At 40.5% G+C, this 19,834-nt stretch overlaps 1 protein-coding gene across 6 annotated transcripts in view; it reads right to left on the minus strand.

The window, feature by feature from the left end:
- LOC115208508 (serine/threonine-protein kinase MARK1-like) overlaps positions 1-19,834 on the minus strand; it is a 78,829-nt gene that overhangs the window by 43,803 nt on the left and 15,192 nt on the right. For all 6 annotated transcript variants that reach the window (XM_029776627.1, XM_029776629.1, XM_029776628.1 and 3 more), the window contains exons 2-3: positions 15,126-15,329; positions 8,459-8,512 (exon numbers count right to left, since the gene is read on the minus strand). In XM_029776627.1, coding sequence (XP_029632487.1) covers positions 8,459-8,512; positions 15,126-15,329 — 258 coding nt within the window. The remainder of the gene's footprint in view (positions 1-8,458; positions 8,513-15,125; positions 15,330-19,834) is intronic.

Below are 19,834 nucleotides of genomic sequence, written 5' to 3' on the forward strand. Positions count from 1 at the left end.
GAGATACTAGCTAGATGATCTGCTCTATAAGGTTTTAAATAGGTTATGCTAGCTAACATTAGCTATGTCGACTAAGTTATCTAGCTAGGTTACCTAGCTACTGTCATGGTAGCTAGGTTAAAAAACATTCACATGTAAACATGCAGTGGACGGGCTATTTTGAAAATATGATTATATTAAATGAATGTACAATTAATTATGAGAATATTTATTTGTAGATTACAATTTTAATGGTTTGGCATTATAATAAGTAGTGTGAAAATATATTTAGAAATTTTCATTGGTTTACATTAGCATAATGTTTTCTGTTAGAGTGGAGAGGAAGAAGACTGGATAGGTAGAAGAGTGAAGGAGATAGAGGAGGAAAGGTAAAGATATGATTACAGAGCCTGCCAATTTATTATTCCAAACAATGTTTTGAGATAAAACACAAAAAATGAGGCAAGCAATGGGAATCTGTTAACCAAATAATTTTTTATCTAATAGTGTACTACAAATTATTAAAGATTGGAGAGGAAGGAGAAGGAAAAAATAAGGGAGTAAAAAGACTGAAGCGAGGAGAGTGTAGAAGAGTGAGGTGGAAAGGTAAAGAAGGAAAAGAAGAAAGAGAAGGAAGACAAATGAAGAAAATAAGAGGAGAAAGATTGAAGCAGAAGAAAACGTTAAGAGAGTAAGAAGAGCAGACAGAGGAGGTACAATGGCTTTTTTCCAAGAAACAGAATGAATTATATCTGGACAGCAGCAAGAAATAGGTTCACTGTTCCTACCATCAAGGCTATGCTTATTGTGAAGACAAACTTCATCCTCCCCTGCCAGGAGTTCATGGAGAAGCTGGCCAAAGACAGAGCAATCCTAAAGAAGATACATTCTTCTGAGAAATATACAGATTAGGTTGGTATAAGTATATTATGTAGTTACCAACCTCATCACTGTCTTATTTCTTTATTATGTTGTTAAGTATTTCACATATACTATTGCCCGTTTTTTAATTTTTTTATTTTGCTCATGTTCTCTTATTCTACCCAGACTACCAGGACCACTGAATGGCTGTTCAGATTGGACAGTTCTGTCTTGTCTGTAGTGTTTCTGTAATATAGTTGTTTTCTCTATGACAGTGTGCCTGTTAGGTTAGATTAAATACATGAAACCGGAATTGTCCCCCCCTTTTTTTTATTTCCTAAATAATAACATTGGATATTTTAATGATATATTGACCGCCGAACTGGAAATGTCCCCGGTTTTAATTTCAGAAATCTGGTCACCTTACCCTAGAGTGCTGCTGAGGCTACTGTAGACCACTGCAAAACAGTGCATTTTAGTTTGGTGACATTAGGGCCGTCAAAGTTAAGGTGTGACATTTATCGGCATACATTTTTTTGACGCCGTTAATCCATTTCTTCACCACAAGGACCCTTTTAAGCGCAGAACACAACACTGGTGCAGGCAGTGCTTGCGGCTTTGCATGGCTGACGACTGTTGTGCCTCTATCCAAAATCATGTGAAAGTTAGCTTTGTTTTTTTTCTTTCTGCCGCGGATTGGTGTGCATGTCACAGGCCGTTTTAAACTACTCATGAGCCGCTATTTGTTGGTTTAATAAACTTTTTTTTTAGCTAGCTAGTCATGTTACCTACCTTTGTTACTTAGCTAGCAACCTGATAACTGACTAGGCTATGCACAAATGTAAATAGCACAGGAAGAACTGAAAAGGAATAGGCTCTACAAAGAGATGCTTCAAAAGGTAGGCTGCATATGCAAGAGTGGGGTGCAAGAGTACAGTGAAATGCTTCTCTTGCCTGCTCTTTCCCAACAACGCAGTAATCAATATCACAGTCAATAGTGTGAGAGCGGGAGTAAGTGAGGGTAATTCTCGACCAGAAAGTTGAAAGGCCCTCTGATGTCACGTAGGTTGATACATTGCTATGTTTTCATTTATAAACCCCTTTCACATAAAGTCCCACTGTACCTAACATCATTACTAAACTTGAGACATACGAGTTACCACACCCAGTCTCAGTGATGATTAACTCTGGAAATGCCTTTGGCACTAGTTGGGTAAATCAGCTTTTAGTTCTCTTGCACCTTATTTGTGGAACAATCTTCAACCTTTTCTGAAATTTTATGTTCTGGCAATTCAAAAAGCTGACTGAGGACCGTATTACTGAAAAATGTGTTTTGACCGTGTTTTGGTCTCAGTAGGACACCCTGATAAAATAAAGGTTAAATAAAAATGAGAGCGAGAGTGTGCAGGCCTGTGTGTATAAAGTTATCTGAACAGTACAGATGGTTAAAGTGTTTCCATAACATTGTTGGACAAGTTTAAAAGCTCTGTTCTTTGTATCCGTAGTGTGTCTCCCGCGGGCCGGAACATAATTAACCCTACAAATAATTTGACTGCAAATTGACCGCAAGAATCCCAAACAGACGTAACGTTTGACTAAAACATAATCATTTCAAACCTTGCTTACATTTGTACGCAATCACATATATCCCTCTACTATATGTGGGAATACTATGGAACAGATTTACTAAACTTGGAGCTGATTTGCTGGTGTTTTTACAGAGCTATGCCCAACAATTATTTTAAATAGTTGATTTTTTTGTTCAGAGAACTGGGGGGCCAAAATTCAGACCACCGGAAGCCAGTTGGGGAACCAAACTAGAGTCACACTCATTTAGAATGCTTGAAGCATTAACAGTACTTAAAGCTGTGTGTGTGTGTGTGTGTGTGTGTGTGTGTGTGTGTCAGAGAGACTGCTATGCGCAAGTGTTAAACTTCATGAACATTGATAAGAGGGAGTAGACCTACTTAAAGCTATGTTAGTGACTTTTGTGTTTATGTTGCAAATGCTATTAAAACATTCTGATGTAGATAATTGTGTTTCCTTACCTTACAAATCAAAGCATAGTTTGCCTGTAACTCAATGCAATGCTTTTTAAAAATGGGGGAAAAAAATATTTTTTAGGACCAAATTTGAGCAAAATTTTTTTGGGGGGATTAATCGTGATTAACTGATCCTATTAACTTGATTAATTATTTTAATCATTTGAGAGCCCTAATGTAAATATATTTATAGTTTATCTAAAAGGAATAACTAACTTTTCACAATTTTGATTCGTATGAAATTCACTGATAGAAGAGGAAGATCATCCTGAGTAGCCTCAACTACCTTGGGATAAAGATAATGAGGATACTATTGTTTATCATCCAATGATATAACGGCATGAAAAACGTACAGGCAACAGCAGACAAATTAAATCCCAAAATAAAATGACATATTTGATACTCGGAGGGCAACACAAACAATTTGGACATTATCTTGCCAATACATAGCCTACCAAGCAAGTTTCTATTCCAGGGGTTCCCCAAATGTTTCACTCAGGCCCCCCTTCCAGCATTGGGGAACATCCCGCCACATCTATTTCTATGGGCACAAGCACTGTTCATGGCACAAACTGTTTTCGCCCCTCTTGTTGGCAGAGAGAAAATGTTGCAGGTTTAAAGGTTATTTCTTGCAATTCTATACATTTTGCCATGTCTAATTTGTTTTCATGTGACATTTGAGTGACTCAAACATTACCACAAAATCTATGGGCTAAAAAACATTAGCTGACAAGTTGATCTGGACATTTGACAAGTTATAAATAGCTCTAAGGTATGCAATGACTAACATGACAAGAGGACCTGATGATGCACTACCCAATTTCGAAATGTTACCTTGTGCATTCTACTATTACTTTCAAGAGTAAGTTGAAAGCCCCCCCTGCTGACCTCTCGTGCCCCGTAGGGGCTGCACCCCACAGTTTGGGAACCACTGATCTATTCAATGCTGGCCAAATTCCACTCAAGATTTAAGAGGGGTAATTTATGAGTATGGGACTATGGGCTGCACAAATCAAAATGCCCTGGTCAAGTCTACTGCTCCACCAGCGAGCCAACAGAGATGTGTCTTGTGGGGAGTCAGAGCAGTCTCGAATGATTAATCAGAAAACAGGCCCTGAAAATTCCTTCCCTTGGAGATACTTTGCAGCATGGTCAAGTAATTGACGGGCAGACGTTGGTCCATTTTTAGCTTTTCCGACCACACCGGGAAAAAAATCATGTAGCAGAATACTAGCAGGGTAACAGGCCTGCGGAGCTTTGACAAATCCCACACCGTGTTTTTATAACGCGAGAACTCATGGCGCGTGTGTCTCGATAGTCCAATGCGCCTTCCTCTCCTCTTCATCTGCGCTGTTCTGAAAACACGGGATAAAGTGAAAGCAATATGTCGAATGCCTTTTAGGAATTTGCTTTCAGTTGGAAATAAAAACAAGGACAGGTCTCTAAACTATATTCAACTTTATTCCAGGTATGCACAGATGGAAGAAAATGAGACAAGGGGAGGAGGCCTTTTTAGACTACTGACGTGCACCCTTTGTGTTGAAGGACAAAGCACCCATGGCTGGGGGAGGATGTGGTTAGTTCAGAAATCACTGACCCTCACAGGGCAAATGGGGCCTAATGCGAGCTATTGATCAGCTGGAATACGATAGCGTGGATGGCCCTCGCATTATAAGTGTCTCGGGCCATTATCGACAGATTCTGCCTCCTATGAAGAAGTCACAAGCCGGCCTACGTCCTGTTTCATGTACTAAAGGAAAACTGTACCTAAACGATTACATGTTTCTTTCTGTAACTCTGTTTGTCCATCTATCTGTTAAGATCATCCATCCCTTCATTCATCCATCCACTCCTTTCATCCATCCACCCCTTTCATCCATCCACCCATCCTAGACAGGCCGATGCAGGGTGTTCTGAATGACATCCACCACCAGAACTGCTCGTGGTGTGAGAGTATGAGCGAGAGACTCTAGCGTGACTCATTACCGAGCTGAAACGAGAGCACCCTCTGCGTGGTCGGAACCAACCAGAAGCCTGCGATGCAACTTCTGCTTTTGAACGTTAAACAAGGCGACACGCCATCTTAACCCTTGACACTCGTGGGAATGGGCCTATATGGATAGGACTAAATTAAAATCTTTCTTACAGAAGAAATATGAAAAGCATATGCTTAACCATGGTAGCAATTGAAAGTGAACAGTTTGGAGGTTATGGGAAAATTATTAGACCAAAGTTGAGGACACAACAATTCACCTGACACAAGACAATCCAAACAACACTTGATTTTGTGCATTTTGCCGCATTTGTTAATGGAATCAGAAAATACTCTTGATTTGATATTAAGATGAAAACGCATTGGACCTTTAATATACCACAGTATATAGATATGCAGAAATTAGTTTAAAAGCTGAAAATGCAATGGTGACTTGACCTCACAAAGACCAGCTAGTTACACATAGCATATTTTTGAGGCACAAAATAGACCCACATATTGATTTTATACAATCGTCATGCCACAGTTCTCTTCATCCATTAAACGGTTATAACCCATATCCAAAACACTAAGATAATAACATGTCCCTTGGTCTTTTTCCCCCAACAAAATCATTGTACATTTTAGATAAATGTATTACTTACTCGCTAAATCGCTAGTTTATGAAATTACAGCTCAGCAATCCCAGAAATTCTTGGGTTTCTTTGTGTGCGTTGCTAGGAGCCCTCTGCATATAAACCTATAATAATGGTATTGTAATGACCAACATTTCATTCCCCAGGCCGCACCAGATGACATAGCCTGCTAAAGTTGTACCTAGGGGATTTTTGGTGTTTGGATTTCAATGTAAAAAGAGGAGACCTGGTATGCTTCTCTGTCTCCCGGTTCAGGCTCATATTTCCAGTGAACCGAGCACACTTCCCCAGAGACCACTGATTGAGCTCACAAACAAGCTCGGTTTGAAATGGAGGACTGTCAGAAGATTTTGGTTCAGGTCTGTTGTTGTGTCACAGCTAAGTTACTGGAAAGAGAAAGGTCTTGCAGGTGTCGCAGATGCGTTACGTTTCAACACACAGGACAACATTTTAAAATACTTCTGCTGGAAGGGATCTAGTGAGGGTGCAGTTCGACACTGTCAACCAACCCCGCTGTAGGTAGAAGTTTCCCTTAACAACTGATCTAGGACCAGCTTACCATCCCCCAGTTATACCTTTAACCATTAGGGGGTGAAAATGGCTAAACTGATTTTAGATCAGTGTCTAGGTGCAACTCAATCCTATTCCACCAAACCCAGATTATCTACAGCTAAGCCCCTCCTATCAGACCTAGACACAACAAGGTTGCTCTTAACATCACAAGGCCTAGCCATAGGCCCAAACACATCTCCGAACCAAGGGAAGCGCTGCATCAAAGGTAATAAGCATTCACTGTTCAACATATTTTAGCCAACTGTGTTTGAGATGTTGAATTTCCATTGGCAGCACGTTGACATCAAAAGTCATGTGACATCACTATCCAATTAGAATCCTTATCATATTGTCGCCATTATGGATGGCTTGGAGGCCAAACGGAGGAAGGTTTGCCGAATCCTGGGGGGGCATACTCGTGAACTTTTGCTAAAACCATTGATTTAAACCATTGGTTTTAAATGGTAAGCTGCCAACTTTTTTCATATGCCAACCTGGCAAAATTAGCCATGATTCTGGGGATGGCCAGCTGAGCAGATAACTACATCCAGTAATTAAAAAACAAATAACCTATCAGAGACCTTAAACGGTAGAGACACTATCCAATTGCATTTGTTAAAACAGGTCAACTTGGCCACTAGAGGGATAGTTAAACTATCCAACTAATATATGCCATTTATCAGATGCTTTTATTCAAAGCGACTAACAGTCATGCATGACAACTGCTTGGTTTTTGTTTGTTACTAATGGTCTTGGTAAGTGGAGTGTGCTAATACAGTGTACAAAACATTAGGAACACCTTCCTAATATTGAGTTGCACCCTCTTTTGCCCTTAGGACAGCCTCAATTTGTCAGGGCATGGACTCTACAAGGTGTCAAAAGCGTTCCACAGGGATGCTGGCCCATGTTAACGCCAATGCTTCCCACAGTTGTGCCAAGTTGGCTGGATGTCTTTTGGGTGGTGTACCATTCTTGATACACACAGGAAACTGTTGAGAGTGGAAAACCCAGAAGCGTTACAGATCTTGACACACTCAAACCGGTAATTCAGCCGCGTGAAATGGTTGAATGGAAACGTGGTTACTGGCACACATACACTATCAACGTCTCAAGGCTTAAAAATCCTTCTTTAACCAAGCTTCTCCCCTTCCTCTACACTGAATGAAGTGGATTTAACATGTGACAGCAATAAGGGGTCATAGCTTTCACCTGGTCCGTGTCATGGAAAGCAGGCATTCCTAATGTTTTTAACTCCCAGTGTATTTGAATGATGCTTCCTTGACCAGGCTACTGTACTGATGTTACACAAAATTCAAAAGGCAGTAAGGCACGTTTCCGCATATATACCAAATTTTGTGCTTTCACGAGATTGTTCTTATTTATTTTTTTAAGAGGATTATACATTTATATTCGTATCTACATCCTTCATAAAAAGATCGAAGATGTTGAAGATCTTGTCAACTGGTTGTATTTTCTCCTGACCATTATGACTATAGTCAGCTAAGACAGTTGGCTCAAAGTTCAATGGCTGTGAGTTCAAGTCACTTTATGGAGCAAGTTTTTCTTTTGGTTTTAAGGAATTACCACTGCTGGTCCTCAAGTCAAATATGCATGTATGTGACGAAGGAGATAATTATAACAATGCATATAAAATGATGTAGGCCTACATTTAGGTATACACATCCATGCAATATGATTATTGGGTCCTAGCAATGTGTTTGTGAACATGCTGAAGATTCCTGATGGAATTCATTCCCAATCTTAATTTTGCATGGTGATGACAGAATTTTTTTTCTCTCGACACAACGCCTCAATGAATGTTATTCTACATTTCAAAAGAAAAATTAATCACCCCATGGGGATCCAAAATTACAGCATAAGTGGAACTAGGCACCATTCACTGAGTTAATTGTCAAGACACATATTTGCATGTGACGTAGTTAATTTGATTATCAGAACGTGCAGTGGATTTCTGGTAAGGATGCTTTAATGAAAAAGTGTTGGGATCAGGTCCAACTACGTCGACAATTTTAATTGGCTGATGACTTAGTTACCGGATATAATTATCTGCTCAGCTAGTCAGCCCCAGCACCATGGCTAATTTTGCCAGGTTGGCCTATGAAACAAGCTAGCAGCTAGCCATTTAAGACCAATGGTTTAAACCAATGGTCTTAGCAAAAGTTTACAAACATGACCCCTGTGTGGCTCTGGTCTTTCATACACAATGTCATCCGGTGTCTGACACAAAACTCAAAAGGGAGGTTGTATTGATATCATCATCTGATCTCTGTGCTCACCCATCATAGACTGTGTTAAACAGAGAGAGCAAGAGAGGGGAGGAAGAGAAGAGAAAAAGGGAGAGAGAGAGAAAGAGTTGTTTGAATGTGAGGCCTTACCTTCTGTAGACTAGTGGGGTTCAACTGCGTTTTGTCTATTATCTTCACGGCAACCTACGGAGCGGAGACAAACAAGAAATAGACTTTACACACCAATCACATCAGGCCAAAGCCTTGTGACATCACCCATTTTGTGTTGACAATGAAAGGTTTTGATCCTCTATCCTAACTTAGGTTTAACGGAGTTTGAGGAGCTTCTGAGAGAGAGAGCTGTGTCACAAATGGCACCCTTTTCCATGTATAGTGCACTACCTTTGACCAGTGCCTTATGGGTCCTGGTCAAAAGTAGTGCACTATATAGGGAATATGGTGCCATTTAGGATACAGACAGAAAGTTATGATTTAAATGGTAATTTAGCATCATGGGTAGCACCACACGAGGTGTGCTTTCCTCAAGGATCAAGTCACCAGAGTGCAGATTTCGACAGCCTTGGGTTGGTAACTCAAGCTCAAAATTGAAAATCTATTCAGGCCCAATTCTTGCTGTCTGCTGGCGAAACAAAATAGAAAAACTCTGTCACTGTTATGGAGGCTGCAAATGCACAAACTGATTTATGTTTTGACTGGAGGACAGTTTGAGAATGTAATTTGGACACACACACACACACACACACACACACACACACACAGAGGTGGTGGTTGTAATGACATTCCTCAACCATAATTTCAGGAGAGACTGCTCTTAGAAATGTCTAGAGATGACTGCTGAGGTCGATACAGGCTCTGCTGGTTCTGTTCATATTGGTAAATAAAAATGGATCCTGGCCACTGAGTGAGGGATCTTAAACGAAGCCTCGGACGTGATGCCGATCTGCCTACACTCTCATAGTGAAAGGCAGTAGGCGGCCATTTCATCTATCAAGGTCTAGACCAGAGGCTCTCGTGCCGATCCGTAATTTCTAAGATTAACCATTCAAAGAGACAAGTTATGGTCCGACAGTTAAAGCGACACTCCTTAACTTGACTGTGGCTGCTTTTAGGACAATGGATCAGAGGGCTGTTGGTTCAAATCTGAGCTGGTGCAGTGCTGCCGTTTTGTCCTCTTGGTGCAAAAAAATGATCTGCTTCAAAGTGGAATTTAGAGGAGGAATAAGTCGATTTATTTGGGCCTGTGTTGGTGTACAAACTCGTCAGCAAGAGCGTCATTTAAAAGACACACAATAACTCACCGGCAGATCCATTTGTCCAGATCCACCCCCACAGATTATAAACTGGTCAGAAGGGCTGCAGCTGCACTTGAGGTGAAAGTTACAGATTGTGCCTTTAAAAAAGACGCATATGAAATTCTTCTCTTACAACCCAGTGTGCCATAGATCATTTTAAAGCGTCACTGAGAAAGGTTGCATCAGTCCCCGAGACTACAATTAACCATAATCACTATAATCAACACCCAATCATTTTTGAGGTAGATGACACTAGCACAATGCGAATCAAAGGCACCGCAGAATATGCCTCCCTTGCAAAAAACAGCCTCTCCTCTTCTGAAATATGGATATGTAGTTGGTCACCATTACTGGGTAGAAACAGCAGGCTCCCGACACCATAAGCATTCGCATCCTATCAGCCAATCTTGGAGTAGGCATACCGGAATGTTTGATTTCACACGTAACAACCTCTCTCACTCAACACTCTGGTGCGAGTACTGACGTACATTGCATCAATAATTTAACCTATACTGTGGCTCATGCTGGGTCAAGAGTACTCAGCCAAAGTTATTTCCATTTCAAAAGTAGACTTTTTAAACTGCGCTGAGGTCTTGGCCAACACTGAAAGAGAATTGTTGAGTGGTTGAGGTCAATGGGTGGTGAGGGCAACCAGTGCAGCCATCTCTTGTTAACTCTTGATTTGTCTTAAAGTGTCTGACAGCATTTTAGCAACATCAAATTGTATTCAAATCCGTTCACATACACCCCCAAGAAGACACTTTTTATTTGTTTTAGGTTCTGACAAGCGACCACTTAGATATGGGAATTTTCACGTTTTCATACATTCTTAGAATGTTTGGGAATTACATATACTAAGGCATTTAAAAAAAAAAATCTATAGCAATATAGAGTGAGAAAGCGGCAGTGCGTTTGGACAATTAATAAACATCCGTCTCATCCAGGACCGGAGTCGATGCAGAACAGTGCACCATAGCCAGTTGGTAGAGCATGGCGCTTGCAACGACAGGGTTGTGGGTTTTATTCCCATCGGGGACAAGTACAATAACAAAAAAATATGAAAATGTATGTACTCACTACTAGGGCTGTGGCGGTCATGACATTTTGTGAGCTGGTGACTGTCAAGCAACTAATTGCCGGTCTCACGTTAATTGACCGTTAATTAACATAAACACATTTAGGATAGCCTACAAGCCACTGATGCAGACTTTTGGAACACCTACATTTTTTAAAAAGTCTAATAAATGAATTTAATATAGCCAACACCATCACAATAAATCCAGAAATCGTATTTAAAAACAGGTCTAAAGAAACATGATATGAAGAGCAAGAACAGAATAGCATACTCTGAGTTGTCCTTATGCCCTGATCTTGCTATGCCATATGGCTGTGGGCTACACTAGCTTATTTAGCAGACAAGATTTGCTTAGAATACCGTGGCATTATTTTATAGTATGAAGAATACAATTGAACATAGCTGAATAAAATAGAAAGGATGTTTTCTCCAAATGACTTGAGTGCTCACGTGTCTATTCTGTGTTGAGCGGTTAACAAAGAAACAGGTACTCCTATATGCTTAATTCAGAGTTATGCAACTTTAGTTGTGATACAAATGTTGGGCTGTGTGTTGATTTTTAAGGCTGCATGATGCGACTGATGATGATTTCAAAAAAGTCACATGAAAGGCATGAGCTCTGCATTGTTGTTTTGCGCAGGCTGTACACACTTCATCAGTCTCTGTCACAATTTGACAAGCACTTGATAATGCCCCAAATATCCCAGCCGCATCCCCTTTCTGTGACCTTAATGCCCCCCCAACAAATCCAGGTCTTTTGTGGCCAGTAGCCGTTGTGCCCTTGGGCTGAATGTAATTATAATTCCCTTCTCCTGGCTGCATGCCGAAGCACCTCTCACTCACCTGGCTCTCAGTCACATGATCGGGTCTCTCTCACAGGCTACAAATGAAGACCGACACATTGGGGACGCAACTGCGATCGTCCTTATCCAATTCCGAGGAACATATAGAAGATAGGAAGAGCTGTAATTTTCTTTTCATCAGCCAACAAGATGAGTAGGCCTAACGCACAGCAAAAGCTCTAGCCAATTTCAATCTACTATCCCCCATAGTACAAAAGTTGACCTATTCTATTCTAGAAAGAAATCTTCCAAACATAGTCTGGGACAGTTCTGGGATGCGATAGATCCCAAATTAATACAACCACTAGCATCAAAAAACAGAAATGTGATTATGCATGTAATGCTTTTAAAATAAAAAAAAGGTGCATTTTTATGGTGAAAATTCTTCCCCAAAACTCATGTGCTGCATATGTATCCCAGTTAGAGACTACACCCGGTGTAAAGCGGATTAATGCGTTTCATTTCAGTAAGTTATTTGGCCACCTTAAAACATATAGACCTATGGGCTAGGCTACATGAGGTGTGCGATTACGATTTGAAAAAGTCACAAAAAAAAGCCATGGCTGTTTCTTGCCTTAAGTTGGGCATCATTCACAAGTGATGGGCTAATATTGTCACCCATCAGACTATTCTTGATTTAATCTTGTCTTTACATATACTAAATAATATATGTATGAAGTTGGTGGTCTATTCTAAATCAAAACTATCATGCACACGGGCAGGGGGAAAAAAATACACGTCATCTATGCGCTTAAATAGCGAATAGAGGACGCTTTTTCCACAGTTCATTTTCATGCCAACCAGGTAGTCTATACTCCTGTTGTAAAGAGAAGCAATGTGCTTAATATTAGGAATGTTGAGAAATAAATATAGTAGGCCTAGCCTATAAAAAGCTGATCGGATCCTCTTTTTAAGAGGACTGTTTTCTCAAGCAATTGCATAGCCTATAGAAATGTTGTGCAACATGAGCTCATTGGCTCTCATGAAGTGTTTGATTCGATTTTTGATTACTTTTGCATTGATGTCAAAGTGATTAGAGGGACAATAGAGTGCTGAGTACCAGGAAGTTAGCAAGTTTGGTAGGCTACTAATGACCACTACTAATGACCACCAGCAGCAGAGCTTGGAGAAGCCTAATTAACGTGACTAAACAGTCACATGGAATTTGACTGCCATCATGACTACCGGTGTGTGTTGAATAAGTCACCGTAACAGCCCTACTCAATACTGTAAGAGCGTATGCTGAATGACTAAAATGTCAATTGTAACTACAGTAGGCCTTTATGCAAACAAGCTATTTGCCACACAGGCCTGCCATCATTCACTTTGAACTGGATGTGTGTTTAAAAGGAGTTGCGACTTTAGTCGGAAGTATATTTTTAGATCATTAGAACACACCGGAATGGATTTCGGCAAATATATAAATACAACAGGAGTCTTCTTACATTTGTTAACTTTACAGTCCTGTTGATCAAACAACCATGAAAAAAGGTAGGCTCTCTCTCCCTCAGTTACGCACATCAACAACTAATGCTAGCCAGAGTAAGATGAGCTAAAATCTAACAAAGGAACATTTGATACACCCTCTCAAACTTTTTCAGCTAGTTGGCCTTCAAAATTGCACCGATAAACGATGGGAATTGTAGCCTACTCGTCCTTGTGTAGCTTGCCTGCACCCAAGCTAAAGTTGGCTAGCTTGCGACTTACAGACAAATGAGAGAACACCTCACTCTGACCATGATTAGCTTGGCTATTTACATGTTGCTATCTAGAGCGTCCGTGACTATAACTTTTTTGGCCTGTTTACTGACACAGACCATATTTAGCCGGTGTTGCGCGTTCGTAAATTCATCAGTCAGAGGAGAGTGCTCTGAAATCAGAGTAGATAGCCAGAGTGAATTTGCGAACGCAAGAGACATGCTACCTGGATAAAAGGAATTGAGGTTATTGCTAGCGAACGTTACAGTAACCAAATGACACCTGCATGTCTAGCCGTGTAGCCACCGAAAAACAATGCAGGGAAAAAGTCAGTCACTCACTCCAAAGACATGACATCCTCCTAGCAGCTAGCTTGCTAACGTTAGGCTCTGTGTTTTTAGCTTGCTACATAAATAGATACAATCTAGCAAGGGCAATGATCACAAGTCAGTCATAATGTGGATAATAGGCTAGAGAGTATTGTCATTCCCAGACATAGTTAAATTTGTCAATTTCTGTCCAAAATATTGAGTAATGGAAACTGAAAAAGTGCATCCCGAATGGAGGCAGCAAACAATGTACCAGGCCAGCTGTGATTTACAACCTGATAACAATATTTTTGACACTACCAAGAAATGTATTGGTGAATTATATTAATCATGCATAAACTGCATCCATCTTTTCTGCCAACAATGCCTTAGTGTACATCATGGAATGTAGAGTCAAATAGAACCTACTTTTAAAACCTATTATATATATAAAGTAGGTTTTGTAGCATAAACTGGGAATTGTATATTTTTGACTGATATGATTGTTTGTTTCATATCTGAAACGTTGTTTAAACGCTGTCAATTCCACTTTAAAGGGACAGTTCACTCCAAAACCAAAGTGTCAGATGTTTTCAGACTAAAAGTGGTCCGATGTTGATAAATCCACATCCCACCTGTTGTGGCAATCCAAAATGAAAAGATAAGCACCATATCATTTCTGATCTTATTTGGTGCTCATCTTTTTAAATTCCTTTGGGTTAGAGGGCATAGACTGGATCTACAATACCAAAGGCATGGGACATTGAACTACCTTTAAGGTCAGAAAAAAATACATACATCTGCTTTCATAGAGATATGGGACAGGACTTTGGTTCTGTAGTTCACAAAATTCCCTCTTCACTCAGTCTTGTTGAGCCCAGAAACCAAAAATCCAGAGAAATTTGGACATGCAAACAATGTAAACTTTAGGAACTCCACATCTCTTTTGAGTCTTTATATGTAATCGCCAAGCTATTGGCATGAATCCAATGTCTAAATATTTATGTGTGTGTACCAAACAAGACACATGCCATTTTCAACAAGGTCAAACTTAACATACCATGCGCGTGAGACCAATTTGAAATAAGGAAAACTGGGTTATTTCCTGTTTAGGCATTTTAAATAAAGAAATAAACTCAACATGACCTCTTAGAACAGGGATCATCAATTAGATTCAGCTGAGGGCCAACTGTTTCTTAAGCAGATGGTCAGGGGGCCAGAACATAATTACAAATAATTATAAAACAGAATATTTGACTGAAACATAATAATTTCGAAGTTGACTTATGTTTCTATACAAATCACATACATACATTGGATTGGGGAGGCAGGTAGCCTAGTGGTTAGAGCGTTGGACTTGTAACCGAAAGGTTTGCAGATCGAATCCCTGAGCTGACAAGGTAAAAATCTGTCGTTCTGCCCCTGAACAAGGCAGTTAACCCACTGTTCCTAGGCCGTCATTGAAAATAAGAATGTGTTCTTAACTGACTTGCCAAGTTAAATAAAGGTAAAATAAATAAAACATTTCAAAGATACAGTTCAGTAAAAGACAGCAACAAATTCATAATGGAGGAAACTTACCTCTCGTCCTGTCAGTATATGCCGGGCCAGCTTGACTTTGGCAAAGTTCCCCTTGCCAATGGTCTTGAGCAGCCGGTAGTTCCCGATGTGTGGCTGCTCCTCTGTCGTGGACGCCACAGAGTTCCGACATCTCGGCAGGCTGTGCCGACTCCCCGACTTAGCCGGCGGGGCCGGGGGCTCCTGGTAGCCCTCCACAGAAGTGTGCTGTAAGAATGTGACATGGGTGGAGAACAACGTGTCGGTTTAAAAAAAATATTTTATTGAACAGATAGAGGATCAAAGTGTGGAACAATAGAGAGGTTGTGTCAAAGGGGAGTAGGCCAGATTTAAACCTATGCCAACATCAAAGATGTATGCCAGAGGCTGCTGCATTATGACTAGACCAGCTTTCCACCAGCAACATGCACGTCTCTTCTACACAGTCAGAAAGCTAAAACAGCTAGGATAGTATATCTGCTACATAAATCAGGTTTCCATCCAGTAAAGTACATGTCAGATAAAAATCATGACAGGCCTGATGGAAACAGCAAATGTTAGTCTAAACTTTGCAAATGTCAACAAAACAAATCAATTAGACAAGGTGGGATCTTTTCATTCCTGTAAAATTAATTATGCGAGAAATGCAGTGGCAACGCTATTATGTGCAAATATTGATTATTATTACCGTCATATCGAAGTCACGTGATGATATGCTGTATGGTCCTCCCACTACAACTCGGGAAAGCATGCAGTTTATTAGGCTACTGATGAAATAAGTTCTGATATACCTCACAGGGTGGTGAAAATGCACAGTGATGAGCTTCATGCTCCTTTCCAATAAATATCGAGGGTCTTTTTCTGGTGTCAGGATGATCGATGCTTGGCTTCCGTTTGAGAAATAAAAATAATCTTGCTCTTTTGTCAATAATAAAACCAGAGTGGGCACATTCGCTATAGTTTATAACGCAACATTTTAGCGACAAAACAATAAAGAGTTTAAAATGCATTGGAAACCCATTTAACTTGTCTTTTTTATTTGGTACATTGGACTTTTACCGCAGAAGTTATTCAACTACATCATTGACAACCTTTAATACGCAACAAGTCCATTTGATGGAAACGTCTCTGGTGGGAAAATGCACATTGTTTCTATGCGGATTTTCGAGTATTCGCATGAAAATCTGTCGCCAATTGGATGTATCAAATTGAAAAGTAATGTTATTTTCTACACAGATCATACACAATTATTGCGTGATGATCTTCCCTGATGTTTTCCTGAAATTCCCAATACCTCCGATGCATTTCAATTCACTTCAAACCATACTTCAGATTGACTTTTTCATTTTAGAGTATTTCAGACTGAGTTTTAAGACTGTCACTGGCTGTTGATTCTAACACATTTTTCACAGGGTGAGGTCGCAATAATTGCCTGATATCAATATTGGGTTGTGGGCCAAAAAAATAGTTACTGGATCTCAATTTGTTGACGTCGGACTTCTAACCTGGATATGTGATCTGACTGTTTACTTTGAAACCCTGGCGGCTGTACCCACCGCATGCGTAGCAAGAATTGAGGTGTCACCGTCTACTTCTGAGGCAGCCCATGTGTGATGCATTAACCTCCTTGACATTATCGGACAAATAACTTTTTTTGCAACCACAGGAATTAGTGACCCATGTGTTCGTTAGTGACACATTGATAGTAGTTCATAGACATGTATACACCGTAGTATTTAGGTCAAATACAGTACTATGCAGTGTGTATACGAAACATTCATTTGTTTCCAAAAGTCACAATTTCTTCCCACCGCCATCTTCCCAATAACAAACATGGAGTTTCTAGATTTTTTCCCCCCTCATAAAGACATTGCTACTGAGCACAAACCTCAACACACAGCTCCTGTTACAGATGAATTCAGATTATGTGCTTCTGGTCTTGACATTATGATGGACTGATGCCACTGTAACGGGAAGCCATTTTCAGCTTGATTGAATGTCACTGTACTGTATACATAAGCAGTGGGATCGTAGTATACTGATACACTGCACAATAAAATAGGAAATAGTAATACGATTAAGTACACACTGCTATGCCAATGGCTTCATGATAATGTAACAGGGAAGGAGTGTCAGGGATTAAACCTGTAACAATTGGTAAAGTACATTTAGCGCAGATATTTGTCATGACCATACTTCTTGCACCACGCTGAATTCACATTCATCCGCTGTAGTTCGAGCACTTTCGTAGCACTGCCATTCACCTTTCATTTTAGTTGTAGTTTGGTTGAAGTCGGGCAAACTAAATCAGCTCCTGATTGCAATTAAGTCTAACAGAGAGCCAGACAGTCTTCATATCATTTCAACACTAGAAGCCCAGAGCTACACTCTAGAACAGACGTTAGTTAACAAGAAATGCAGCTAATCACGCTAACAACTCTAAGGACACAGATGTCCAAGTGAAAATGTTTTTAAAAAAAAGATGTGATGCAAACAGCTGTACAATAAAACACGTATTCACCTAGACATTCCTGTACTCAGGCTGCCAATGCTGGGGTGCATTCATTAGTGCACACCATATCAAAACAATTTTCTACGGAAAACATTTTACAACCTTAAAGTTCAGTTGGGTCCCTCCCCGTTACGGCCCATTAGCTTTATTTTCCTAGTGAATACATCCCAGGACTCAGTCACTTGAGTAATTTATCACTGGTGACGGCGTGAGTGTTTGTCCCAAGAAAACCTTGCCGAAAATATAGGCCAGCACTGTCGTACTTGGGGACACAAGGAGGTCAATTATGGTAATGGTAGAATAAACAAGACGACCCGCCATTGTAAACACTAACTAAATGTAATATATCTGGAGGAGAAAAAAAGCCGTGACCTTGGGACAAACGCAGAAGTCGTTAGCCTCGACGCAGTTCGTTACGGCAGATGGGAAAAGGATGGTGGTGGGCAGAGCTCACAGATCATTTAGCGACTGCCGACTGGAGGGTCGTAAAATCAGATTTGTGGAGTGTTGTCTCCTTCAGAAGGGGAGTGATGAATTGCATATTATAGGTAATTCCCTGAAAACGTAAAAACAGGTGGGGCTGCACAACTAACAAGTGACAGCAGCATATAGAGATGGAGCGCTGTCATTATGTTTTTCTTCTCCATCCTTTGGCAGGAGCCTTGTGCAGTTGTGGTCTACTTTGTGAGCAATATCAACACACTACAAGTCACCTCCATATATGGGCTACCATTTACAATCAACCGAGACAAAACTATGAGAAACAGAGGGATAGATGAGGGACAGTGGCATCTCCCTCCAATAAAAATGGAAAGCATATCATTATACAAAACAGACTGATATAGTCAACAAAATAGGTGAAGTTGGGAAACGCTTAACACTTTGGCAAAGTATTATAATCAACAATATCATAATGATAGCATTATACCGTATACTGGTATTATAATAACCAACTAGAACGTTGAGGTTTCACAGACCACACTTCCTCTCATTTCATTATAGTATTATTATAACACCTTTACTTAGTCTAATTAAAATCACAGATGTTTGATGGATGGTTTTTCAAATCAGCCCATTACACAGCACCATTGCCCACTGTTGTTTTAACCTATTTTTTCCATCCAGATAGTTCATGTTGCCTACCTTCTGAATGGGGGTTAGGGGCATTTTTGGTGTTTGCCCTTGCTTTTAGCCGTTCGCCACTTATTTCTGCTCAACTTGCTCGCTCATTCACGCTCGCATGGCTCGCTAAGCCCTAGCAACGGACCATCGTGTTGTGTAACACACGTTTTCTGAATTCTCCTTCCTCGTCTGCCACTCTACGATCTGGTTTGATCACTAAAGGCAAAATGAAGCACTCAGGTCCTACTACCTTCATTCCTGAGCCTGTATTCATAAAGCATCTAAGAGTAGGAATGGACTACAAAAAAAAAGGAGGGCCGATCAGGCCCCCATTAACATCGACGGGGCTGTAGTGGAGCGGGTCGAGAGTTAAGTTCCTTGGTGTCCACATCAACAAACTAACATGGTCCAAGCACACCAAGACAGTCGTGACGAGGGCACGACAAAACCTATTACTCCCTCATGAGACTGAAAAGATTTGGCATGGGTCCCCAAATCCTCAAAACGTTCGACAGCTGCACCATCGAGAGCATTCTGACTGGTTGCATCACCGCCTGGTATGGCAACTGTTTGGCATTTGACCGTAAGGCGCTACAGAGGGTAGTGCATATGGCCCAGTACATCACTGGGGCAAAGCTTCCTGCCAACCAGTTAAATTCCAGCCTAGTTAAATAAAGGTTCTATCCAGGACCTATATACACACACGAGGCGGTCTCAGAGGAAGGCCCAACAAAAATTGTCAAACACTCCAGTCACCCAAGTCATAGACTGTTCCCTCTGCTACCGCACGGCAAGTGGTACCAGAGCACCAAGTGTAGGTCCAAAAGGCTCATTAACAGCTTCTACCCCCAAGCCATAAGACTGCTGAACAATTAATCAAAATGGTCACCCGGACGATTTATATTGACTGACACCCTGTTTATTATCGTTACATAGTCACTTTACCCCTACCTAAATGTACAAATTAACTCGCCAATGTGCAGGGGCACAGGTTAGTCTCGGTACCAGTACCCCCTGTATATAGCCTCATTATTGCCATTTTATTGTATTTAGTAAATATTTTCTTAACTGCATTTCTTGAACTGCATTGTTGGTTAAG

Source organism: Salmo trutta, chromosome 14 (assembly GCF_901001165.1).
Source record: "Salmo trutta chromosome 14, fSalTru1.1, whole genome shotgun sequence".
Classification (NCBI taxonomy): Eukaryota; Metazoa; Chordata; class Actinopteri; order Salmoniformes; family Salmonidae; genus Salmo; species Salmo trutta.